The following is a 26,571-nucleotide window of genomic DNA, read 5'->3' as shown; positions in this document are numbered from 1 at the left end:
AGTTATTAATTTTGTTCCAGAAAATTATATTCTTAAATAGCAAAATAGGATTTTTATTGGCAAATGTTATATCTCCACTGTTGCATTTTCTAGTGATCTCATGCTGTAACATTCCCCATTCATGGAAGTTAAGGGGAAAACCCCCCTGAAATGCTAGGACTCTAACTTGTGTTGCTATGGTTTCCAAAAACATTGCAAAATATGCTACTGCTTATATATTCCTGCTGAAACTCAGGTCCCAGGGATAAGAAAATTGTACTCTGTGATATCTCATACATTTCATTGGTTGCATAAGAACAAAGCAGAAGACTTCAATCTTTCAAAAACTGTCTCCAAAATCTCTTAATGAATAATCACTTATGAATATATGATTTTAAAAGGCCCAATAGGATGAGTATATGTTAAAAATTCAGACTTATTTTTTCTGCTTAAAATCTGTATTCTCTTACAGACTATGCTGAAGCATCTGACAGCACCAGGATAGTTAAAAATAGGAATCATGTTATATCTTATCGCTTGCCTCCATGGTCAACTAGTTGCATGTCTAAACTCACTAAATCTAAATTCCAGTCTAAGTCATGATTCCAATAGTCACAGTTGTGTAGTTCTGATCCAGGAACATATGCGTACAGATGCTGCAGTTTGATGTTGTTGAAAATGCTTACTTACACAGAGAAAGTTATGAAGCTCTGCACCTATCTTTGGGACATGAGCAGTGAGTGAATTTGCTGTGGAATATGCAGAAATACGTGATAAAGGCCTGGCATGTTGAAGCAATTGGCAAAACTTTCATCAATGAACCTAAAAAGCAGTATAAAATGAAAGTAAAAAGCATTTAATACCTGTTAGCGATGCAACCAAGAAGCAAATACTTCATTCAGTGAAAACTATCCTGAAGAATTATATACATAGTAATAACCCGGAACCTGCTCCTTGATAAATTACAATATTTAGATGAGTAAAGGCACTGTGTTGCTTGATACTTATAAATGATGGTTGATACAGATTTACTTACCCTAATGCAAATGTCTGTGCTATGCTGTGGTTTTTTGTTTTCAATTTTCTGCCTTTAAAATATTTGTTGTGAAAATCAGGCACTTGGAAAATTTATGCTAATTAAACATAGTGGCATTTGGGCTTTTCTGCTTAGTTGATGTTAATCTTTCAAGTTCCTGTCACCCAAATTGAAGCTGAATGTCATATGTTTAGGTCTGGCAGATTGAGAAGTAAACTGGAAGGAGCTTTCTGTTTTCATTACGTTTATCTTAAATGGGCTCTTAGCCATATTTATCTAATGGCTTTTATTAACGCCCGGTTAACCCGCCAGATAACCGACTTAACACACTTCCCTGTTCATGTGCCTTTAAAGGAGTTTTCATATTGCATTGAATTAGGTTTAGCAGAACCACAGTTCAGCAAGTTAGTTGTAGGTGGTCGACTTTGACAGTGATGAGGGAACCTGAGCTTCATGTCCCTGTAACTTGCATCTCTGTAGAGCGTCACTGTAGTGAAACCCAAAGGGCTGCGTTGTAACAGCACTCACCAGGAAGAGGTGTAGGCCAACTTGTATAATCATTAATGTTTCTGTCCTCTCATAACCCACTTGTGTTTTCTGGTTGACTGGGAAAGAAGTCCTAATCCTGCATCTGACATCATTGTCTCTTGATACGGAAATAATTGATGTCACACATTTAGCATGACATAACTTATACAGAGCCACAGCCATGCAATGCACTTCATAGACAAATAAAATTGACAGGTTCCTGTCCAGCACAATCTACAATCTCTGTGGGCAGCTGTCAGCCACAACCTGAGCTGTGATGTCTATGTATGGCCATAAAGCAGTAGGGTGAAAGCTCATGTATGGAGCCTTTAGGAGCTCAGGCGTCAGCTACCCAGCTACCATCCCCTGCTTCAGGGGGGCTGCATGCCCTTCTCTGAACAGTGGGTAGAGATGGCACAGCCTGAGAGCTATTCTTGTGCTCGTGGGCTATGTCTAGTTTGAGGTTTTGGCTTGGTTGTTTTGATTTGGGATAAAAGGTCTCACTGATGTGACCACCAGGATATGCAGTAATAGGAGATTCGGGCTGGCTGGCTTCACATTCCTGTTTTGGAATGGGGTACACCTTTTTGTGCCAACAGGCTGCAGCTGTTGGTCCTGCATACCTCACGGCAATAGCAAAGCAGCTGATTCGAGACAGACAGGCTGGATACACATATTCCCAGGAGGGCTGCGAATCACGTACTATGAGGCAGAAGAAAAATTGTAAGCTGATGAGCAGCAACCACTCACATTGCCCGAGGGAGATTTCTGTACTTGCCTCTGCCACCCGGGTCATCTTTAATGTGAATAGCTGGGCTCCAGGCAAGTTCTTGGGTATACAAAACAGCTGTCATTCAAGTCTGTTAAAAAGGTGGCTTTTATTCACATAACTTGAAATGCAAAACACTGCCACCATCCTGTAGGTACCGTTTATACTATTGCTGTCACTCAGCAGCCCAATGAGGAATTTCTGTAGAGGTAATTTTCTAGGCTGTACCAGAATGAGAAAAGGGCTGGAAATTGTTTCTTATCACACAGCAAGGGACACAGGATGGTAGGCAGGGGAAAGGAAGAAGAGGTAGAACTTCTGTTACCCTCAACTGGAATTTTTCCACTTGCTTCTCTATCCTTCACCCCCTAACAATGCATCTCATTAATGCACAATGATCGCCTTAGTTTTGGAGTTTTATAGCAGCCTTCCAGTACCTGAAGGGGGCCCACAAGAAAGCTGGAGAGGGACTGTTTACAAAGGCATGGAGTGATAGGACAAAGGGTAATGGCTTTAAGCTGAAGGAGGGTCAATTTAGATTAGATATCAGAAAGAAATTCTTCACTGTGAGGGTGGTGAGGCACTGGAACAGGTTGCCCAGAGAAGCTGTGGATGCCCCATCCCTGGAAGTGTTTGAGGCCAGGTTGGATGGGATTTTGGGCAACGTGGTCTAGTGGAGGGTGTCCCTGCCTATGGCAGGGGGTTGGAAACTAGATGATCTTTGAGGTCCCTTCCAACCCTAAACCATTCTGTGATTCCATGATTCTATGTGTTTTTCCTGTGTAGAAAATGGGTACTCACAGAGTGTCCATGACTGTTATATCCTGAAAGCACATAAAACATTTCTTAATGAGGAGAGGACAGAGGAGGAGAGGAGTTGATTTAAAATTTTAGTTTGATATCTGAATGTTTATCAGCATCTTCTGAATGAACGTCACAGCTTGGCAACACAATCTGTAAGTGCCAGTGTGATCCCTTGGTAGTTTGTGCTGGCTACAGACAAGCGGAGTATCTCCTTTCCTGTGGGTGTGAAAGGCTCATGCTTTGGCAGATAAACTGAGAAGTGTGGCAGTGAGCTCACGGATAACTGCAAGACCTACGTCACTCAGCACTGTCCCATTTGCCGTCAGATTTAGAAACAGCACTGATTCTGTCATCACATAGACCTTTTCCCTGGAGGCTTGTTGCAACAAGCTTTTGGAAAAAGATTTGGAGGGCATGTTAAAAACTCTCTCATAAGAAGCCCAGTATCCTGTTTAGAGTACAGATGTTACCATTGTGGAAAAAGGGACCTTCGCCTTCTTCCTGACTGTGCCTTTGAAATATATGCTTGACACCGTATGTTTAATTTCTCCCAAAAACATCAGAATGCAACATTTAATAATAGCATTTTTAAGTCTGGAAAGCTCAAGGTTCTCCACAGAAGAAAGACGTGCTGTGCTTCTCCTTTTACAAATGTGGTAGTGGAAGCCCAAAGTAGAAAAGTAAATTGCCAAGATCCAGATTCATGATAAAACCGGAAAGAGAACAGGGCCAAACCTCAAACCAGCATCCTATTGATAGGATTTCCATGCCTTCCATCTCCATAAAGGTTTCCTTTCTTGTGATATTTCCCAGTGTGCGTGCATGATGCCATCTCTGGGATTACATTGTGTAGGAGTTGGGTTTTGCTAAGTAATCCCACTGTCGCCACTGCCGCTTCTTTTCCCTCCACGGCCTAGACATAAGTCAGTATAGATAATTCATGGCTCGCAGGTGGGACTGCTGTATCCGCTGTGCAGGATCATGCAGCAGGAAATGGATGGCAAAGATGCAGCTTTTGCAGGGAAGAGTGCAACAGGACTCGTCTGTAGAAAGCTCAGACTCTGCCTGAGAGGCCTGCTTTGGGCAGTGCCTCTGCTGCCCCTCCAGAGATTTGATTTTCCTAAAACAGGGCAATGTAGGCAAACCCAATATAGATGTCTGTCTCTCTGAAAGCTGAATACAGGGGTGTATGCCCTTGTACAGTGATCTTAAGTCTAACCAGGTCTTTCATTCCTAATTGGCATTATTTTTAAAAGGTTGCTTTAAAAAGGTAGGCAAAATAATGTAAATACCAGGAGTTAAGCATTGTGGGTCGTGCCGGCATGCTGAAGTGAGGGAAAGCACTGGAAAAGGATGAAATTACTCAGTGCCTCTAAGGACAGCTGGGCAGTCAGTGAGGGATTTTGAGGTACCTGAACTTTAAAATTGACACAATGGATGGCTGGGATGATTTAACACTTTTATCATTAATTTAAACAATAGAAATGAATTTTAAAAAAATACTTTGTGAGAAGAGCAAAGGATGAGAGAATTCTTCTATGGGCTACCACTTCTATCTATGTCACTGTGAGTCCAGCCTCATTTTCCTGCCAATATCTGGAAGGATTTGCTTTAGTGGGTTGAAGGTTGGAATAGGTGCAGTGTGTGGGAAGAACATTTATTCAAACTCTGTGGGCTTGTGAAAATAACAGTGAGAGAAGTACCTGGTGAGGCTGTCAGAAGTACTGTGCAGTATTCTGCCACATTCAGGGAGTCATGTCTCTGTTTTGGAGTGGTGAAGGAGAGCTGTACAAACCAGCTGTGCGTGTGAGAGGAGGGGGAGTTGCTCAGCCAAGCAAAATGAAATGTATTGCACAAACATGCCACAGGATAACAGTCTTTCTGCTCCTGCTACAGGCCAGGGAGGACCTAGCGGCACATGTGTGAGGAGGAAAGATAAAGGGGGAGAAGAGCAGCTTTTCACCAGAGAATTGCATGTCACTGTAGTTTGATACACGCTAAACTTTGATTCCGAAGACGCAGATGATTTAACTCCGACATATGAAAAGAACCATCTATTGCGATGTTTGCAAAGTGAGGCATCTGCAGAGACTGCCAAGACAGCAACAGCTCCTAATTCAGCTTGTGTGGAAGGGCTCTCTTGACCTGTGGGACAGGTGCCTCTACCCAAGCAGCTATTTCTGCTCCACCGTAACTTGCTGGTGTGTGCAGCAGTTGTTCCAGCCTGGTGCCCCATGGTCACAGCTCCTCCAGGAACCGCCCAGTGCCAGGGCGTTCGCTGCTGGTGCAGGACACGGGAGCTGTTGTTGCTGGTATGCATGGCAGTAACCGCAACTGCTGAGAGCATTGCCCAAGAAAACGGATCCATGGGTTTGATTGGAAGGTGTGACTTATGCAACACTGAGGTCTTGCGAGACTAAGCATATTATCCTCTCTTCTTAGAAGTTACATTAGCAGAGAGTGCTTTCTTTGTAAATATATTAGTATGTATGTTAATACTACTGAGCCCAACCACACGATACACCTCTAAATAGACATTACACATCCCTGTCTCTCTTCATCTTGAAGAGAAGTTTCATCATTTTGTGGTTAGCCTGCTGCTATTATTTAAATAAAACTCGTAAACTTTTGAATAAACTATGATTTATAATAAAACTTGTATTACTGAAGAGCCAAGCAGTTGAAGCCTCTTATGTGCCCCTTCTCCACCTACTTACCCTGTCTGTGCTTTGATCAACTACATCTGGCAAGGCTTAAAAAAACTCCCAAAAGTTTCTGAGGAAATAAGGATCTTTCATCCTAGGTGCTGGAAACTGCACAGTCCCCTTTGGAAATGTGCAATTATGACTTCAGTGAAAACCCCAAACCCACAACATTTGCCTATTTAATTTCTTACTGACCTTTACTTTCAGAGTTCCCTACCCTCTGGCACATTTTGAGTCGTGAATTAACTTTCATGTCTGAGCTGAAGGATTGAAGAAATCCAATTCCCATTTTAAAGCTTTTTCCCAGCAGCCTTCCAACTCCAGCTATCTCCTTCAGCTGCATAAGAAGTACAGGAAGGATGGCAAGTCATCGCCTGTGTGCTGGTATCCTGCATTAGTTTGGATCCTTTGAATACTGCATTGGGGAAATAATGCTTCCCTTAGTAATCCCACTCACTACTTAATTTGGTATAACCTTGTAAAAACTAGTTTTAGAGTTGAAGACAACACACCTGCCAGGGTGAAGTCTAGGATTTATTTTTACTTTGGAATTTCAAGTCTTTCATTTTTGAAGACCTCATTACATAAAAACACCAAGGAGGCCCTTGTGTCAGATAATTCACCTCTGATAGTAGTGTTATCTCAGAACAGTTCAATGTTCAAGATTCCAATAAAAAATGAAAATGGTATCAGGGACATAATTTTTAAAAGCTGCATATCCCCTGTAGGATTGTTAGCCATGCTGATTTATGTATGTTCGTATATGCACATGCCTTGGGACTGTTGCTGTCTCCAACTGGAGAAGAAAAGCAGTGTGACTTGTGCGTGAGCATCGTCACAGCCGTACCTAAAAGGTGAAGTCCTGCTGCTGGTGCAAGGGAGTCATTCTGAAGGAACTCCAGATTTACTTTGTGTAACAAGGTAGAAGTGGTAACCCAACTATTCTACTTATTCCAGAAAAGCAAAAAGTACATCTCCTGTACAACTTAATGAGTGATTATAAAAATGGTATTCTACTTACACTTTTCAGTAGTTTAAAATGTGTTACGTGCTGATTTAAATGCATTCCTCAGCATAGGTATTCTGAAGATAAATGCAAAAATCAGTCAGGAACTCTGCTCAGCTCTTAGGGATTTAAGTACATTGGCATATGCCTGCCCTGGAAAAGAAGTTTTCCTTGGGTGTTCACAAGTATGGTTTGAAACTCCCCTGTGCTAGGACGCCAAAGGATTTCTCTCTTATGTGTAATGTGCAGAAATGGGGACTGAATTGGTTCTGTGCTTTGCTGACCACTTTGGGAAATGCAGACCCTGATTATTTAGTTGATTTGACAGAGTTTTTATAACATGTTTATTCTGGAAACCTCTAAGTATCAAGGGCTTTCCAGCAGCGGCACTGAGCTGTGTCCAGGGTGCCTTAGGCTACTGCAGTCAAACCCTTACAAGTGAGTTTTCCCCAGAATGAACAATATACTTAATACTGCTGGTTTCCTCCTTTCTTTCCCCTTTGGACTTCTGAACCTTTAGGATGTGCTGCATTTTGTGGGGTTTTGTTGTAGCCACAGGGTCTAGATTTCTTTTTAACAGAAGTTGAGATGGCCACTTGAGTTTATTTGGATGCTAACTCCCTCCAAGAGCTAGAGCTACAGCGAAAAGCCTGAACCAAAGCAGCTGTTGTCAGCAGGAGAAATGGGACCGTCACCCCTCCGTTCAGCCATACCTCTGGGAAATCATCTTTGCCCCGGCTACTGCTGCACAATCAGAAGTGCCAGCCTTCAAAATTAAAAAAACAACAACAACCACCAAACAAACAAACAAACAAACAAAAAACAGAAAAAAGCGCGCAGTTTATGGCCCGCTCCCTCTGACTCAAGCTCGCTCCCCCCGTCTTGTCCCCTCAGGCGTCGTTCCTTTTTCGAAGGGGGGGGAAACACCACAGCCCCTCACCCCTGACGACCCGATCGTTAGGCGCCACAACGCGCTGCCGACGCCCGCCTCATCCCTTGCGGCGGGAACCGGAGCTCTGAGGGGTTAATCCGGGTGTGCCGGCTGAGGAGAAGCGGAGCCGCTGCCGCCGCGGTGCGGGAGGGCCGGGCACGCCCCTACGGGCGTGCCCGGCCCTCCCGCACCGCGGCGGCAGCCGCAAGCCCCCTCAGTGCCGCGGCCGTTGGGCTGGCGGTTGGGTGGCCGCTGTACGGGACCCCTACCTGCGTGCGGGCTTTTGGCGGGCACCGCTGAGGAGAAGGAGGCGGCGGCGGCGGGGCAGCATGCCGGGTAGCGACACGGCGCTGGCCGTGGATAGGACGTACTCGGACCCGGAGCGGCACCGGCGCCGCAAGACGCGGGTAAGGGGGGTGAGGGCACGGAAAAGGTTGTCGGGGACACCCTTGGAGGAAGACGGTCCGGGGAGGTGAGGGTGGTGGGGTTGCCAGGTGGTGCCGAGTTCTGAGAGGCAACCACTAACCTGCAGCGTGTTCCCCAAGAGGTCTCCGTGTTTGCTACGTTGTCGATCTAAAGTGAAGTTTTTCATCCGTGCTTTTTTCATTTTCCTGCTTTAAATACTTCTTGGTATAAGAAAATCAAATGAAACTCCTTGCTCACATAACAGAAACTGTTGTTCAAGATATAGCCACAACAGAAACTAGTTGGAGGTGAGAGTAATAGAGAACTTACTCACTAAAGTCAACAGAGCTGATGATTTAATGAGGTGACTCTGTGTCTAGATCACACTGGTGGATATCTGGTTTTGGTCCTGTTTCTCAAGGTTTCTAATAGACTGTGGATTAGGTGATTCTATGTAGCAGCTGGGAATGATTACGGTTCCCTTCCTGAAGTTACTTACAAGAGGGTTGTGGCAGGGATGGAGGTGGACAGAAAAGCTTATCTGTGTACTAGGGATAAAATAGGAATATGTTGTATATCCATCATATATGATATTATGGGATAGTTTTTCTTCTGGTCTGCTGGCAAGTTCATCTTTCTTTATCTTACTATTTTGATGGTTTGTTCCTACAACATATGATAATTATGTATAGGCAATGCTCATGATCCTTTAATATATTTAGTAGCCTTTGTGGTGAATGTCATGCTGATGAAGGCAGTTGGGTCTCTAGTTTATGCATAGATTTCAAATTCTTACCAAAATGCTCAGATCAAACAGGTGTAAAAGAAATGGCTCTTTCTTCCCATGCACTGCTGAAAGACATGAAGAAAAAGAAGGTTGCTCTAGCTGACTTGGGATTTCAGCAGAAAATCTATTTTCTATGCTAGGATGAGATCCTGCAGGTGTCAATAAATGAGCTTTCCAGTTTGAAGTGTAGGGATTAGCTATTTGTGAAGGAAGACTGGTTTTTGGGGGGAGGGTTCTTGGGGTTTATTTTGGTGGGGTTTTTGTTGTTGTTTTTTTTTTCCTTGTACTGCACATTAGCCATTCTTTCCATCCCTCCAGCCCATTAATTGACAGTGCTGGAAATGAGATGGTGTGCTTCAGATTGTTGCTGCATAATGAAAGGTTTTAAAAATAGGTAACCCTATACACTACAACATGCCAATCATAACCCAGTTAAAACTTTTATATATTTCCTTCGTTTTTCTCTTTGCAAGTTGATATAAGTAGTTCTTAATTGTTCTTGCTGTAAGAATAATGTGCTACCAAGCTTACTGTGTCCATGAAAGAAAGTTACATGCATTCAAGGATGATTTTTGGTATGTTTAAGAGTTAAACCTGAAACCTCCACTCTATAGTCTAGCTGATGTGCTTAAAAGCATTAAGTGTAATTCAGCCTTGCGTATTGCACTTGCATATTGAAAAATAAAAATAATCTCATGCTTAAGACAATTTTGTGAAAGCATTGGGCTTTTGTCTGATTTTGAGTTTCTTTTCATCAGGACTAGCTTCTCCTTCCCTTCCTGCGATCATGAGGACTGGAAATAAAACTCTTAACAAGTTTGTAGAGTTGTATGTAATTGCATTGCTCCAGGATTTAGGCTTTACAAGTTGTGTCAGATATTGCAAAACTTGTAATATAATTGCTAGAGGTGGTAGCAGCAGGTTGTATGTTCCAGATTATGGTAAGAGCTTGCATTAAATCTGTTTGTGCTTATTCTGGACAAATAGGAATTTTTCCTGCGTAAATTGCCTGAATAACTTCAGCATTCCTCTTACTGCTTTAACCAGGGGAATGGAAATGGTCACGCACTGGAGTGGCAACAACTGGTGGTATTATGTAGGAAAGAAGCAAGAAAGCAGGATGCTGTTTTTCTCTTAGAGACTGAATAAAAGCATCAGAGCAGCTGGGAGTTAAAGCTGTCATTCCCAAATGTTCATGGAGAAAAGCAACGCAGAGCAATACAGAGCTGATGAGAGGATGCTCAGAGAACCTGAACAAACTAGGGAGACTTGTTTCTCTGAAGAAAGTCTTGGAGCTGCTTTTGTCGCAGGATGGGGACAGTGTATAGTAAGTAGAGTGAGATACATTTAATAAAGCCTGAAGGAAAGAGACATGTCAAAGTAGTTGTTGGATCTTATAGTCTGTATAATATAGGCTACTGAGTCCAGTTTTTGGGTGGACAGGTTTTGAAGGATTTCTCCAGCCCCATAGTTTACTGCCTGTGTCTTTCAAGCTCATCTAAGGATTTTTCTTATGAGAAAGTGGAGTTTTCTCTACAGACAGGCAAGACGACTGTTCCAAAATTGCAGCTATATATATGATAGGAAGGCATCACCAAATTCAGTTTGCAGAAGTGCCAGAACAACTTATTGTGAATATAGCCTTCTGAGTTTGTAAACGGTAGAATCTGAGGGGAGAAGGATTTTAAAATTCCTTCTGCAGCTAAAAAGCTCCTTCATTGTAAGGCAACAGGTCTCCTCAATACCTTCTTCTTTGAGGCCATTTGAAGTATAAGATACCCTGGGCTCTGCTAACAATTCTCCAATGAACCGTATGTCTGCAGCTCGCTCGAGTGGCACAAGTAGAATCAATGTGGACAAAAATGTCCATGCAGCAGGACAAGATTTGGAAACAAGGGTTGCTTTTTTAGCTGTCATGCACAAAGTACTGTTCTTGCTGGAATGTCGCTTGCAGGACAGCCAAAGAGTGTTATAGTACTTTCTTAAGGGACTTGTGTTTGCAGTAAGTACTGTGAGAGACTAGAGGTGCTCAGACTCTGGCTACACAGTGCTTCTTAGGCAGTAAATCTGTGCAGAGGTCTATGCAATTGCAATAGTAACATTCCTGATGCTCAGACTAGCTTGGCTGTGTGAACTTATGCTTCATTGTGTTGGCTTTTGCTTTTAAAGTATTGTGTCAAGAGTGCTTTTCAAGGCTCTGTTAAAGCTGTCATCTCTGAATGCTCACCAGGTTGTCCTATTTAGACCTCAGAGACCTGTGTACCCAATTTTTTTTGCTGCTTATCAGGGCATTGCTCTTCACTCTTGATCTCTTACCCCTAGGGTACAGAACAAGAATCCTCCACATTTCATCAGGATTATAAATTTATACATATGGCTTTGTAGGAGAAAAATGCTTTTCTAGTACAAATAAAACACGAGTTCCTTTACTGCATCCCATTGGCAGTCCATGCAGTGATACGTCCTGCTTTTAACAAATACCAGATGCTTTAGAGAGAGATGCAGGAGGTCCTAATTACATAATTTCTTGCACATCAGAGCCTGTTGAGAACTTTCTCTTATTAGTGGTAGACTTAATATTTGAAATGGCAAGAATTGTTCCTTTATTTAAAACCAAAACGACCTTACCTGGAACAGATGAGGTTTATTTATTAACAAATAGAGAATCTTAATTTCAGTCTTCTTGTGCTTTCAGCTTTAGTGAATCTAGCAATAGAATCAGCGTTTTGTGGATGAACCGATTCTTATGTGATCACACACACACAAAAAAAGGCTTATATTAAAAAAGAATACAGAAATACACTTGCTTTCTAGTGATGGAAAAACATTCTGTGGAATGTCTCTTCTCATTTTCCATGTCTTTTTTATGATGCCTCCTATTCATCTTGTCTATAAGCAAGGCAGTATTTTAGTAATCTCTCCTCATATGGAAGTCTTTCTAAGCTTCTAATCACTTTCATCATCTGTCCTTGGATTCCCTTTATTTCTTAAAATCTTTAGTACGTTTAGAGGAAATAACATAAAGGGACCTGGAAGGATTACAAACATTAAAAAAAAAAACCCCACCAAAACCAAAACAAAAAACCCCAAACCAAACAAAAAATACCCCACCCAAAACAAAATCCCTCCCCACTCACAGTTTCAGGAGGAAGGGAGATTTAATCTCCTGGTGATCCTTTAAATGCAAAGATCCACTGTAGAAGAAATGTTTGTTCTGGGTTTTTGTGACTTGTAACCAAACCTCCAGATATTTTGTGCTTGAAGAACTTACGCACACTTTTCCCACAGTTCCCTCATGTTTTGACACAAGATGAAGATAATTTGATGAGACAGAATATTGTTAAGACCTCCAAGCATTGGTTTTAAATCCATGGTGTATCTAGAAATGTGTGAAACCTGTCAAAGAGTAGGCTGTGTGATGCAGGAGTATTGGGAATAAGAGAGGGAAGCCACAATTGTAATGTAAACCCAAAAAGACAGAGTAGCTGATTAGAAGTGAAGAAAAGCCTGGTTTGTTCATGTAAAATAGTAATCATGTTTTGATTTTTTTTGTCATTGTAGAACTGTTTGGAAAACTGTAATGTAATTGCTTTGCTAGTGCCAGAAAGGAATGTTAGGAAGTTTACAAAGCTGGTACCTTTTTTTGGTGTACTTTGAGTTTAGGGATTAAATATATCTAATAGCTAAAGGTCAATGTTAGGTGTAATTTGTTGTTGCCAAACAAAAAAAAAAAGGGGGGGAAATTGTTGCTCTACAACTTAGTATAGTATTGCTGTGCTCCCCTTGTCCTGCAAGATGAACCTCTTTGGTAGAGTTATATGCCATAAAGGTTGATTCATCTTCTCCCTTCCAACCCAAGAAGATAGTTGTAAACAGTAAGTAGAAGTTGAGACGAATGTTCTTGTCAAGGTTTAAGCTCACTTTTAGGTTTGGAAGTTTTATACTTAGACCTTTCATAGTTCTTGGTCTCCACCTGGAAAATTCATGTCTCTGAAGATTGTACAGTGTCTCCTTTGCTGTGCTTTTGGTTCATCCTTATTGCAGTGGATGGTAGTGCTTGCAGGACTGGGGTATCTGTTATCACCTTTTAAATGTTAGGTATATTAAAAAAACCAGTCACTGAGGGAAAACAGCCAACCTTCTGGTTTGTTTTCTTTTTGAAGGACATGTAATTGTCCTTCTGTCAGGTCGCCAATGATGCTGTAGGGGGGTGCCAGCAGCTCTAGATCCTTAGCTTGCTTATTGTCGTCATCTCCATAGGTAAGGCTTTAACTAGGCACCATCTGACACAATGTCTGCATAGAGGCTGAGCCTTTTAATGTTTTGGCTGGATTTGATTGTCCAGGCTAAAAAGATTGTCACTGCCTGTTGTCCACTTTTAGGTGTTTCAGCACCATTAGCAAGTGTGCAGCTTTCATCTTCACCCCCACGGTGAGTGTGGTTTTGGGAAAGACTTATGTGGGAGATGAGTTTCTATGTAGTGTTGGGGAACGGTGGAACATAATTCTTGCTTTTCATTTATGTATCTAGATAGAGAAACTTTGCTAAAGAGCATTTGCACTATTGCTGAGGGTTGGAAATATCTTTACTATTGAAAGTTTTCTGCTCTTCCCTTAGTCTGAAAGAAGAGCAGAGGATGAATATGCAAAACCAAAAATAAACCTACCGTTCTAAAGCCTTGACATATGGGACCTGGTATGCAACTGGGATGGCTTGTAGCTGTGCAGCTAACCTTTTTCAGACACTCAGCAAGTGAGAACTCCTCTAAGGTAGTTTTTTATATCATTGTGCATAATCTAAGCTTTAATTTAGGGACAAGGATGAGAGTGGAGGGATGTCTCTACTGGCTGAGGTGTAAAGAATATCTACAGATTGTGAGTTGTGATGCTGTTATTGTAGAAAGCTGAAATGAGACTTGCTTTTAAAAAAAAAATTAGAGAATTCTAGAAAAGCTTAATAATATTGAGAGCTGGCCCACTTCATTATTGTTCTATTTAGGTGTTGCAACTGGATAAAATTCTAGAGGGCAGAAGTTACAGAAACCACTGCTACTAATATTTTCTTAGTTACCTCTGTATTGGACACTGAGACTATGGTGTATTTTAATGGACCTTTGATATAAAATATTTGGCATTAATTCTAAACACTTCTTGGTTAACCTGTACTGTAGTAGGCACCTTTTCCTTGGTTTACCTATTTGTGTGCAGTTTAGTAACAGTTACCTTCCTTTGTAAACTTTTGTTTTGATAGCTCTGGATGAAGTAGTTACGTGGGGATGCAAAGAATTGACACTGTGCTACTGAGTTAAAATAAACTGAAAATGTGATCCAACTGGTGCTGAATCCATTGGTAACTTCTGATTGACATCAGTGGCCTGTGAAACCAATCCAAGATGAATTAGAACAGCCTTATGGAAAATTCTCTAGATATTAAGTGTTCTTTATAGGATGGTAGATGCTACTTCCAATTCATATTATAGTCTCATCCAGCTTAACCAGGATAGTGTAGGTGAGTTTTCATCTTTGTTTTTATTTTATAAATAAATGTTTTTGTAGTGGGTTTGGCTAAAAATGTATGGAAACCCGTTTAGTTTCCTGGCAAAGGTTGTGACAAAAAGAGCAGCCTGGGCGTATATCTAAGAATTGCAACAATTAAACACTCTGATTATGTATGTCATGTGATTTTTTGTTAATGTTAATAGGACTATGGCTTTCAGAAAGGCTACTCCATTTACAAGACACTACACTATTGGCTTCTCAAGCATTAAATATTTTCTGTTGACTTGCTAATCTTGTGTTTAAAACAAGGCTTTTCAGTTCAAGATGAAGCGTTATGGTGGAAGCTGGTGTTTTAAAGATAAGGAAGACTGTAATGCTCTGGAGACAGTTTATATGCGCAGGAGGTGTTGATTTATAAGGTGAGACAAAGCATTGCACAGAGCTGGTGGAAGTGTAAGTCCTCCATTCTTAAGAAAAAATTGATATTGCCTGCCACCATCAAAAAAGCAAGTAATGCAGCTTACAGGAAATGTGAGGAGTCAGTGCTTTGGGGTCTGTAGATTATTAGTTTTTAAATCTAAGTGAATTTCTGAGTGGGCTTTCAGTGCTACACTACAAGAATTTCTGTGACAGGAAGAGAAACCTCGTTAGGGTAAGTTGATGTAGCAAGTTTCACTGGTTTTACAGCATTCACTCCTTTTATTCCAAGTTATTCCAGTACATGCAATACAGAAATTACAATTAAGTTAGTGCTCATTGTTCAAATGCAAAATGATATAAATATGCAGAAAATGTGCTGCTTTATACCAGCATGTCTGTACAGGTGAGTGACGCCCAAAGATCAAACTGCAGACCAATTAGAACTGACTCTTAACATTTTTCTATTTCAGGGCCATACAGCTTAGTAGCATACTGTACTGTAAGTGTGCTAAGCAGTTCTGAAAATTCACTGCTTCACCCTCACTTCCTAGGAGATAAATTTAAGTCAAATGGGAGGTGGCTGCTTGTTGGACACTTTGACTGTGTTTTGGATTACAGTAGACAAAAAGCTTTGGTTGCAGGCTGCAGACAGCTGTAATGAAAGGTGGAAGCTTTGGAACTGAGTAGGATCAAACGCAGTACTAGTCACAAAGAAACATTTAGTGTTAGAAAACTAAATTAATAGATCTTGTTGAGTCAGGTGTGAGGAACTCTTCTTACTTAAGGAGAACCAAAGATGACTTTTGACTGTGCACTCACTCACAGCTTCTCCAGTCCGTTGCAGGTTGCCACCTTCACTCTGCCAGCTTTCCCAAAACTGCTCAGAGCTATCTTGTATCAAGTACATTGACAGCACCCTAGCACCGAGCTCCTTCACCCCCACTGTGGTCATATTGTGCTTACAGATTGTGTACCCCTCCCAGTGCCAAGTTTCCTCACTCCCTGTACTAGGGCTGAGGGGCAGGGAAAGTGTGTGGGCAGCTCTCATCAGCTTTTGGGCATGGTCAGGGCAATAGCAGAGATAGTAGGGAGACATGATGGAAAGAAGAATAGAGGTGGGACGTCACGTGCTCTGCCCAGAATGGAGTCACTCCCACTCTCTGTCTCTTTCACTTTTTTTTTTTTTAAGAGAAGTGTCTAAATGTGGTTGATGCTGTGAGACATGGAATTTCATCTGCAGTAAATTTTGAATGTACTCATCTGGAGCCTTTGAATCCACAGTTTGATATTTGTGCTGTATGTGGACACTGAATTATCAATGTCAGTAGTGTCATACTAGTGTCAATATATTATAATTATTTTTGTAACATAATAAATTATCATTTTCTTACATAAGTCTAGAAGAAACATGAGTTCAAATCTGAAAATTATAGTCACCACAAAAGGACAGGAGAAATGCTTCTTAGTGTTGGGGGCTGGGCACATATTAAAAAAAGCAAAGGAAGAAAAGGTAATAAAATACCATTAGTGTGAGAGTGACTAATGCAGTAAAAATGTTAAGCAAGAAATGTACATTGCTCCTATGCTCTTTTTGTTAAGGCATTTTGTTGAAGGAAAGCTTTGTTAAATGTCAACTTCTGGAACGCTTTCTTCTCATATCTGCCTCAGTTCTACTGTTTACCAGTAATTGTCTGATACATTGGGTTATGAAGAGGATGCATCCTGTATCACATGCCTGTGGATCCTCTTTGGTCTGGCAAAATAAACTGGACTGCACTTATTGAATTATCTATCTGGCTTTTGTTTGTACTTAAACCACTAAGAACAATCTGCAATGTATTGAAGCAAGTGTGAAAAAGTGTATTTGGCTAGAATCAGGCTAAAAATTTATGCCAGAGGTGAGATGTAATTTTCTTGTTTCCCTTCTTGACTCCACACAGTTGATTTGAAAAATAAAATAAAATGCTTCAGCACTTGGTATTACTCCAGTTACTGATGCATGCGCATAATATGGGGGCATGTGGCTCTCACTATGTTAGGAATCTTTGTTTTACTAGAAGTTTTGGCAGGAATAACACAATTCTGTGTCATGATTGTCCCTGATATTTGCTGCCATATCAGCGAAGTATCTTTTTACATCATCAAATTTCTGATTTCTTTCTTCCCCTTTCCCTCTTACGTCCAGAAAAAGTGGTTATTTTTGTTCATTCCCCTTCCCCCCCATATCTTAAGGAAGAAATCTGGTTACATCTTGTCACATGTAACCAGTCCTCTTTTGGAGCAAATTACGCAATTTCAGTTTTGATGAACAAAAGAAGGATGACAGTCTGCTCCTAAGAGAAGAGTTAAAGGCATATTCTTAGGAGTGTCTTTTAAAGCCAGGTAGTAAATGGCAGCAGACTGATTCAGTAGGTGCCAGGCTCCTGTTGTGCTAAAATGTGTCCAGAAGGTTGACAGTGAGTTTGCCGTACCGTTAAGTTGTTGTCCTGCTCAGCTTTTTGTGAAGGTCTCTACAGTCAAACCCTTTCTTCACACATGAATTCATGCAATTGGTGACACTTGGGCCCTTCTGATATACAGCATCATCACAAGAAGGTCCTGTTGGACCTGATGAGGGCCTGTGATCTGTACAAGAATTATGCTCCTTCTGTCCTGTGCAAGTGGATTAGATTTGATAGACCTTTGTACCAGAGGCACAGGAAGGCTGGGGGAGCAGACAGAGTGAAAGCATTTCTTAACAAGACCTGAGGAAGATTTAAAAAAAGGAGAAGAGTGAAGACAATGAGAAGATCTTTGATAATCAAGTGAGAGTTTCTCTTCTCTTTGCTGGTAGGTATATGAAGAAATTCTGAGGCTGTCTGTGTTGGCTCTTGCGTGTTTTGTTCTGTATGGATGTGGTTCTAAATAACTTGTCTTGGGAAGCACCAAGGAGCGTTACTGTCTGTAAGAGCTAGATGCTCACTGCTACTGGTAAAGAAGGTGTGCCATTATCAGGCCATTCCATTGTGTCTTTCCAGTGTTAACCCTTATGGTGTTCTCTCTCTAGTGCACAGGGAGATCCTATTGACCAAATCTTTTATTTCTGATGTTCATGAAACTGGCTTCCTATGGTTTCTTACCTGAGGAGCATCATTGTGTCTTGCAATATGAATTTAATGTAGAAAAAAAGATGCACCTTTCTTTTCTGTGTGTTTTTTCTTTGCATCCAAGGAACTCTCTTTTTTCTTTCTTTTTACCAAGGAACTGGAAAACCTTGGATTGCAGGTAAGTATTTGGGAGAATGAGTAAGACATGAACTGACAAAGCTCGATCTGAAAGTGATCAAGTGGAATCTCTAGTGACATTCATAAAACTTGGTGTCAAGCTTTTGTTTGTGATTTGTTGATGCCAGAAGCTATAATATTCTTTTAGGTTTGGGAAGGTGGACTTTGAATGCGGTAGCTTACAAACTGTTCTTTCACAAAACTTTTTGACCTATGTCGCCACTTCTCATGCATACTTTAGGTGGCATTTCTCATTTACTACTGAATGTGTGCATTACACTGTAGCATGTATGCAAACTGCTCTTTAATTTTGAGAAAGATCCCTTGCAATGACGATACAGCCACTTGTGATGTTTTGAAACAAATAGCCAAGCCTTTGTTTCAGTTATTCTTGTCTGGACTTGAGAGAGTCAACTAGAATAATTTTTGTGTGCTTTGTGCCATTATGCAGAGTGGCAGTTAATGTCAGAGAAGGTTGAAATTCAGTGATTTGCTTGAAGAGCATCTATGTTTTTAAATAAAGTCTAGAGCAGTGGTGACAATGGTAGCCTAAGGCTCTGGTGACATGGGCTCAGGCTACTGCGGCAGCTCTGAGCCCTTGTGTAATGATGGGAGTCATTTAACCTCTCTGAAGAGGACATGATCCCAGTGTGCACAGGGGAGAGGATAAATAGCGTGAAGGATACATATTTCAGAATCATTAGCCCTCTGGATGGACTTCAAAAAAATAAACAACCTCTGACTTTTTTGTGGAGATCAAAAAATATGCAGTGGATGCATGTTCCTGCTTTCCACATTGGGCAAATTTTAAGACTATCTGCCACAGATGCTTCTTTCCCCCAAAATTGTGTAAGTTTTGTGTAAGTATTTGAAATCGAGCATCTGCTGGTATCGTAGTTGTGTAGGGCACCCTCTGTGGCTGAGAGGAGTACAGCTCTTGCAGGTGATCTGTCTGATCTCTGTTGATTCGGTAGAAGCTTAGAAGCTTAAACTAAATCATGTACAGGTGAGCATCTGAAGCTGGGTAAGACTAAATCCACTCTAAATAGCTGTGTAGTAGTGGATAGTGCAGGCACTGCAGAAAAGATGCATTTTTCACCATTTTTCATGCATTTTAGAACTAGATGTATGTACTGAATATCTAAACATCTGTGCCAAATCAACTTTACTCTTGAGTGAGACTTAAAGTTCCTTTTATTAGGCAGACAAGCAAAAGACTTTTCTGGCTCTCCCTCTTGTATTGTGCACTCTTAATATTACTGAATCTTCATTTCATTTACCCATAACTGTACTGTTTTAGGAAAACTTTTTTTTTTTTTAAATCTCTGTCTTTTGCCAGCTTTGCCATTATGCATAGAAACCATTGGTTTCTGGTTGCTTAGAAATTTGGCGGTACAGGATGTTACCTTTCCTTTCCCCTCTTCTCTCTGTTTTGGCTCAATTATGATTATTATAGAGTGCTCCTGCTGTGAGTACTCTACAGAAATGCATTATTTTTCTCTGTGTAGGTAAGCCAGAATTAAATTGTGGAAGGGTTGTTTTTTTCTTTCTTTTTTTTTTTTTTAATGAAGAAAGGTGAAAAAATACCAATATGTGACTTGGACAGAAGGAGAGTAATCTTAAGTATACCTTATTATTACTGCAAGAAAGTAAAAGATTGCTTCTGTAAATCTGTAGGGCTCTTTTTTGCTTCTGGTAGCAGCACATCCTTCTGATAATGGTGTTTGGCAGTGTTTTGCACTTTGTTAGTGGTGCATTGAATTGGAATTAGACTTGTACTGACTTCCAAGTGTTGTCTTGTGGTAGACTTGAGGCTGCAGGCAGATGAGACCACTACCAGGGCATTCTCATCAGCTGTGTCCTGCTCTTGGGTAAATAGGCAGCAACACTGGGTAATTTCAGTGGTGCAGGATTAGGCCTTCCGCAGATGCTATTTGAAATAATTTCATTGATGAAAACAGGCATTTATGAACTCGTAACATGTCAATAAGTAGTCAGAGATAAGCTTTTAGTGATAGGAACTGGGAGCACACAGCCACAGAGTAAAGTATTTATATTGTCTTGTTATAGGTGTTGTTGATGCAGCAAGATAGGCATGACAAGGTTCAGAAATTCAGAATTTGATTTTTAAAAAGCCTAAGGCAGAAATCTCTGTATTAATTTTTAGAACATGGAATTGGAAAGTGTGATTGAACTTGTTTATTTGTGTATATACAGTACTACTTTGGGTTTGACGTAAGCCTTTTTTTTTTTTCCCCAGTACATTTTTCTGTTGATTTAAGGAGTTCACCTTGGCCTTGCCTAACATACAGCAAAAGATGTAATGATAAGCCATATTAGACAGTTAGACCTCAGTCTACCTCGAGATTTTTGGCAGGTTCTGTCAATTAAAATGAATCCTCCCTAAGGAGCAGGAATCTAGTTTTCTAAGACTAGGATGTAAAGTTGTATAGTGTTTGAGCATATGCAGTGAGTCTTTGCATCTTGGCAAGAACTGCTGTGCGGTACGTTTTCAATGTCACTCTTACATGTTGTTTGTGTGAGACTACTTTACTTGCCAGTGTCTGGTCATATTAGTGCTGTCACGTTCATTTTGTGAAGTAGGTGGTGCTGGAAAAGGAACCCGTATAGCACAATGGCAGGGGTAGAAGGGCAAAGAAGGCTGCAGTTTGAGGTGGAAAAACTGTCTTGGAGCACTGCTGTTGAATTAAGGCACGTATAGAACTTGTACTCAATGACTCTGACATATGTCTAAACTGGAGGGTGCCTGAGACAATATGTAACTTAACTTGCATAAATCCCGGCCTTCCAAAGACAGATGATACTGTGCCCTAATTTCTTTGAAACTTTTAGTCTTTATGATGATCTTCTAATTTCCTCTGTTCCAGTCCTGAGTAAGAATGCATTAGTTCCCCTTGTGCTTCTTCAGCATGTACTGTCAGTGAATTCCCAAAACTGTAATGTCTTCTTTTCAGAATGTGCCCAGTAATCTTCAGTATGTAATTGCTTTTGCTATTCCTGAATGGACATTTTGAAGAGAACGGGGGAAAGGAGGCAGCTGGGGGAAAGCAGAAATTTCTTCCCTTTATCTACAGGCTCAAATCAGTGTCTGAGTTAAGGAAATTTAGGTCTGATGGTTGTTACTCCTCAAGTGTATCTGTTTAGTTAGTATTTGTGACTGACAGTGTGTAGGGAGTTGCAGCACTGGCCCCTGTTCTTATCTTGCAACTTTCCCTTACTTTGCCTTTCTCTAGCAATGAGAAAACAAAGGTTGTTCAGCCTTATACCATTATTACACATGCTGACTGAAGTAACTTGTACAGAAGTTGTTAATATGGAAACTGAAATCTTAACTGAGGACTTGGGTTAGAATTTGCATATTTAAAAGTGGAGAAAGTAATTTCATGTGTAAAACAGAGCCCTCATCCTGGTGTGGGTTTGGGGTTTTTTTGTAACATTTATGTCTGATTGTAGGAAAATAAAGGACTACAATTAATATGTAGACTGCCCAGTAAGATGGCTTTAAAACATCACATAGAGTTAAATTCATATTATTAATATCCCTTGCCATTACAATAGAGTCTTTAATTTCTATTTTTAAGAAGAAATTTTTGTCTCTGGTTACATCCAGTGTAGCTTGCTAATTTTAGGGGTGTGAACTCCTCGTGGTTTAGTGAGACTAAAGTTTTAATAGCTGTGTCTGAATACTTGTTTAAAATTTATCACTGTATGTTTCTATGTAGGGCCAAATATGTTGCTTATGATGTTGCTGTTTTGGTGACCAACAGGCTGATGGACTGATAAATACATAGTTTTATTAAAGTAGGGTTAGTGAATTGGAAATGGGAAGAAATTCTCATTCCAAGATAATTTTGAACAATCTGATGTCTTAATATACTGAATTATTGTATCAATGTGTTTTAATGCTACAGAGTTAGAACTGGCATGGAAGTACTGTATTTGAGCTGAGTTTTTGAAATTTCCATATAACGGGCAGTGAACTTGCCATATATTTTAGAGCCAACACATGAAGCAATCTCTTTATTTCCTTTAGTAATTATTCTCTGCTAAATTTGGGGAAGCTTTAATTTTAGAAGGGTAGTGGCCTGGTACCATCCAGTGCTGTGATTAATATACTCAGAAGATTCAGTTCTGAGTTCTCTGAGACTTTTGTGATGAAGTTGTGTCATTCTCTGAAATGTCTTTTCCTCCTGGGGCAGACAGATCTATCTGTTGTCGTTATCTTCGCAATAGCAATAAGATTTAGGAGTCAGTCATGTTGACAAAGGTACAAAGTGTCCTCAATTCAACAGCTCATTTCCAAACACAAAAAACCCTCAGCACTATCACAGCACATGTGCTTGCTTTTTTGAATGTTGAATACTCAGAAGTATTCCTTAGGCTAACCTATGCTCAGCTTGCTTCTGCCTGAGCAGGCTTTGCATTGTTTATTCAGCCTTTTGTCATTTTAAAAAGGGAGAATGACTAAAGATTATGCTTATGCATTATTTGAAATTGTAAGTTATATATTCTGGGTCACTTGTCACTACTTTTTTTTTCCAGAAGTGAACAAATTGACAATGTGAAAATATTGCACTGTTCTGATATTGGAAATTCCCAGAAGACACACTTCTATTTTTAATCTCCTTATTCTGAATTAAATCAAGTCATGCCCCTGACGTGCGGAAAGCAGACTCCACAACTTGTAAAGTTGTAAAGTAGGTATTTTTATTCAGCGCTGGGCAGCACGGGGGTCATCCCACCACAATCCCAGTATAAAGCTCTTTTCTGGCTAGGTGTGTTCTTCATGCAACATGGCACTCTCAACTATTTTTCCTAAATGGACTCAGAACTTTGTGTTATTGGTATGCGAGATATTACTCTGGCAGGTACTAAATGAAGTTTCCTAATTGCTAGACATTAATTTAAAATGACAAGTTTGCACGAAATATGTATTTTCAGTAGTAACAATTTTAGACTTGGGGTTCTCTGTGTTTTGTGGGAGAGGACAAGGACCTAATCTTATTGCCATGATATATGCCATTGTGTGTGTGTAATTTTATACATACACATATATATGCACGTATAAAATATTTAAAATAGTTATAACCTTTCTATATGTATTTAAACCTTTCTTTTCCTTTTAGAAAAATGAGCACAAACAGAACTGAAGGATGAGTATTTATCTTAGAAAATCTGGCTTTAGGGTTTTGTTTGTGGGGAAAAAATGACTGTAAAATTACACCATGCGAAATGCATGGAATATGATCATTTTTCTTTTTTTTTTTTCTTTTTGTGGGATCTGTATTTCATACCAGTTCCTGCAGTTTTCCATCTCTGGGAAATCTTGTATAGAAATTGTAGTTTATCAACTTCATTATGAAAGGACAAAGTTGAGAGAACAGGGACGAGTGCTATGAAGATTAGGAAGTCGCTGTTAATCATTGTTCATCTGCAAGCTCCCACAAGAAAAGAGAATTTTATTGCTGTTGGCTCAGGACATATCCTCTTTTGGGATTTAATGGCCAGTATGAATTACAGTAGCAACATGTATTCGTCATTTTTATTTAAAACATTAGTGTTTCAGTGGCTAAACTGCTCCTACTCTTGCAGGTGACACCATGACTTTAGCCAGAAGTCTCATAAATTGAATTGCATGTGAAGGTTGTAGTGCTGACAGTACTTAAGATTTGGTAACAAAGAACCTGTGCTATCATATCAGCATATATTTTTCATAACATTACAGAAAACCCAGAAACCCTCTAAGCAGCCCTAAAGGTTCCTTACATTACAGCTCTAAATCCTGTCCAGAGCTTTTATGAAACTGATGGATCACTTCTCAGATTCTTCAGGCATTTTTTTCCCAGTCTGAAGTGTGCAGATTTCCCTTCACCTCCTAGACTAACCTTTTCCTTCTCTTCCCTCTGCATCCATTTTACTTTGGACTAATACATTCTTAGCTGTTTTGTGGCTTTAGGTTTCATCTCTCTTCAATACCTTTAAATTGTTTAAGAGATTCAAATACTTGTTTCCAAAGTATTTACTTTTTTTAATCCCTTAGAACTAGAAACAGTATGTTCCACTCTGTAAATAAAAAGAGAATAGGTAAATTCCTCAGCGAAGATAAACTGGGAATGAAATTAGCCTATTTAGGTTTATGCATAGAATTTAAATTGTTAACTTTGGGTGTTTGGCAAGACACTGGTGTTTAAGAGTGGAGGCAGAATGGCAAATCAGAGTGAAAGTGTAGAGATGAGAGGCACTTGTAAAAAAACCCATGGACTTTGTCTTCAGTCTTTGTGCTGGAGAGAAAACTGCAAGAACTTAGCAGGACTAACCTCCCTTCAGAAGAATAGCAAGTGTACGACCTCTTTACAAGAGAGAAAGGAATACTCCGAGTAAATAAAGGCCTTAGTATAACCTCAGTAACTTGGAAGGCTTTAAAGCAAATAGATCTTTGAGCAAATTTTCACGGAGAGAATAATGAAAGACTTAATTAAAGACTTGGAGGTAAATAGAAAAAGAAATAAGTTTAACTTTTTGTTTAACCAGTGGTGGATCCTGCTAGTTAATATGGTCTATTATCTTAGCAAAGGTAAAAACCCTGTCTGCGGAATTCCCCATGCTTAGTGTGAGTATGGCCCTGAGTCAGTCTTGCTATAGTGCCACGTAATAAACAGTATGTGGAGTTTTCACAGGAGACAGGGAAATAGAAGAGAGATGGTGTTAAAGATGGTTAATAATCTTGCAAAGCGCCTGTTATAATTTTCCTTTAGGAAAGAGAGGAAGTTTCTACTATTAAATTAATTTTCATTTAGTGTATGTCATCCTGCACCTATGCGCCAATAACAAGGAAAAATGGTTAAAATAAGGTTGGGCGTAGAAGAGAAAGATCTAACTGCAAATAAAGGTAGTAAATCAAGATAAAATTTTTATTCATGGACTAATGATGTTCTGAAATTACTTTCCAAACTGAAGTAGCAGGAAAAATACATGACTTCTTTGAAAGGAAGCCCGTTAAGTTTATGAATGTAACTTCAATGTTAGGAGTCAGGAATTTCCTTTAGGTCCTTTGTTTCTGTCCTGGAAATTATTTTACATGTTTCCTGAGGCTTTTGCATCATTCAGGTGTTAAAGTGAATGTATTCTGTCTAAGAAATGTGACAGAAGACGAGTGACTTCAAAGGTGATGAGCCCAGACATCTTGTGAAAATAATTTTTGTGTGTCCTCACCTGGTACTTATCCATTCTCATAGGGAGTGAAAGTCAGACACAATTTGCTCATTATCCACTGGCAGGCCTGCTGGTCCGTCAGTAGGCTGATAGTTTAAGGTTATCCACAGAATATGCTTTCTTGCCCACCTGCCGGGGCAGAAAGGTTATGCAAGGGACACTAATGAAGTTGGAGCCATTATAAAGGACAATTAAGGACACAGGAGGAAGCAGAAAATATTCCATAGCATTTTAGGGACTTAAGAGAATCTGAGGATACTGAGGTGTGGGGAGTGAGGGGATCTGGGAAGATGTTGCTGGTATTGTTGCTGTGGGAAATGAGTCTAAGGTCTGTGTGATACTACGTTTCCTTGGTTTTCCTGAACTAGTGCTTCTGCTGGATTATGGGGGATTATACAGCATACCGTCCCTGCAGCTTCTTCTCTATCAATTTCAATGTGTCCAAAGGAATACAGCAATAGTTCCACACTGTTAATCAGGCTGAGCTACGGCTCAAATCTTCAAAAGATAGTGGATAATTCTGCATTATAGAACACTTCAAAAAATTCCGTTTGTGGTAGAGAATTGTCAAGTCCCCTATCTTGTGCTTTTCCACACAAAAGAATGCACACATACTTGTATTTCAGTTCAAATTAAATTACTATGTTAAACTGCTTAGCTAACAATCCAATCCATTTAGTGGTAGGAAAGCCTTCATTTTGCTTATTGGTGTTAGACTAGAATACTATTCACTGTCGCCCTCTGCCCCAGCTGCTGGTCCTGATACCCTCCAGGTGTATTGTAAAAAGTTATATGATGGGCAGTATGCTGCTGGAGTTTGTAGCCTGGGTAATGTAAGCTGACCGCAAGTTATTGTTTAAAAAATAGTAATGCTGTGTGAACATGTAGATGTTCTTGCCTATAGTGCTCATGAGTTCAAGCATTAAGCCACAGCATGACAGAAGATTAATGTTCCAGGGACATTCAATCTATTATTAAAAATTGGATTGGCTAGACTTTGTGGGCATATGTGGTTTCTAGCAGTGATTTAGAGATGATTCTTGGAAAATTTATAAAACTTGTCAGAGTAATTGTTGTTCAGCTGTCAGTTGTCCATTGCAAGACAATTGGGTTGCTAGTGTCTTTAAAGCAGTTACTGGTATTTGCTTTTGAGCTGTAGAACTGTAGACAACTTGTTTAACATGCAGGCTGTGCTCAGGTATGAGGT

The 26,571-nt window shown here is 40.2% G+C and overlaps 1 protein-coding gene across 5 annotated transcripts in view; it reads left to right on the top strand.

Annotated features, from left to right (window-relative positions):
• The window catches only part of TMCC3 (transmembrane and coiled-coil domain family 3), a 148,477-nt gene that overhangs the window by 91,689 nt on the left and 30,217 nt on the right, over positions 1 to 26,571 (top strand). The window contains exons 1-2 of one of the 5 annotated variants that reach the window (XM_075748931.1): positions 7,952 to 8,174; positions 17,538 to 17,697. The exons of 3 other annotated variants lie outside the window; for them this stretch is intronic. Coding sequence is in view for 1 of the 2 variants with exons in the window: in XM_075748905.1 (XP_075605020.1) it covers positions 8,088 to 8,165 (78 nt within the window). In the remaining variant the exon portion in view is untranslated. Of the gene's footprint in view, positions 1 to 7,951; positions 8,175 to 17,537; positions 17,698 to 26,571 lie in introns of those variants that run through there. One more of the 5 variants, XM_075748905.1, reaches the window with a different exon arrangement.

This window comes from Balearica regulorum, chromosome 1, assembly GCF_011004875.1.
Source record: "Balearica regulorum gibbericeps isolate bBalReg1 chromosome 1, bBalReg1.pri, whole genome shotgun sequence".
In the NCBI taxonomy this organism is placed as follows: domain Eukaryota; kingdom Metazoa; phylum Chordata; class Aves; order Gruiformes; family Gruidae; genus Balearica; species Balearica regulorum.
The sequence above is the reverse complement of the archived record's forward strand: the minus strand, read 5'-3'. Positions and strand labels throughout refer to the sequence as shown.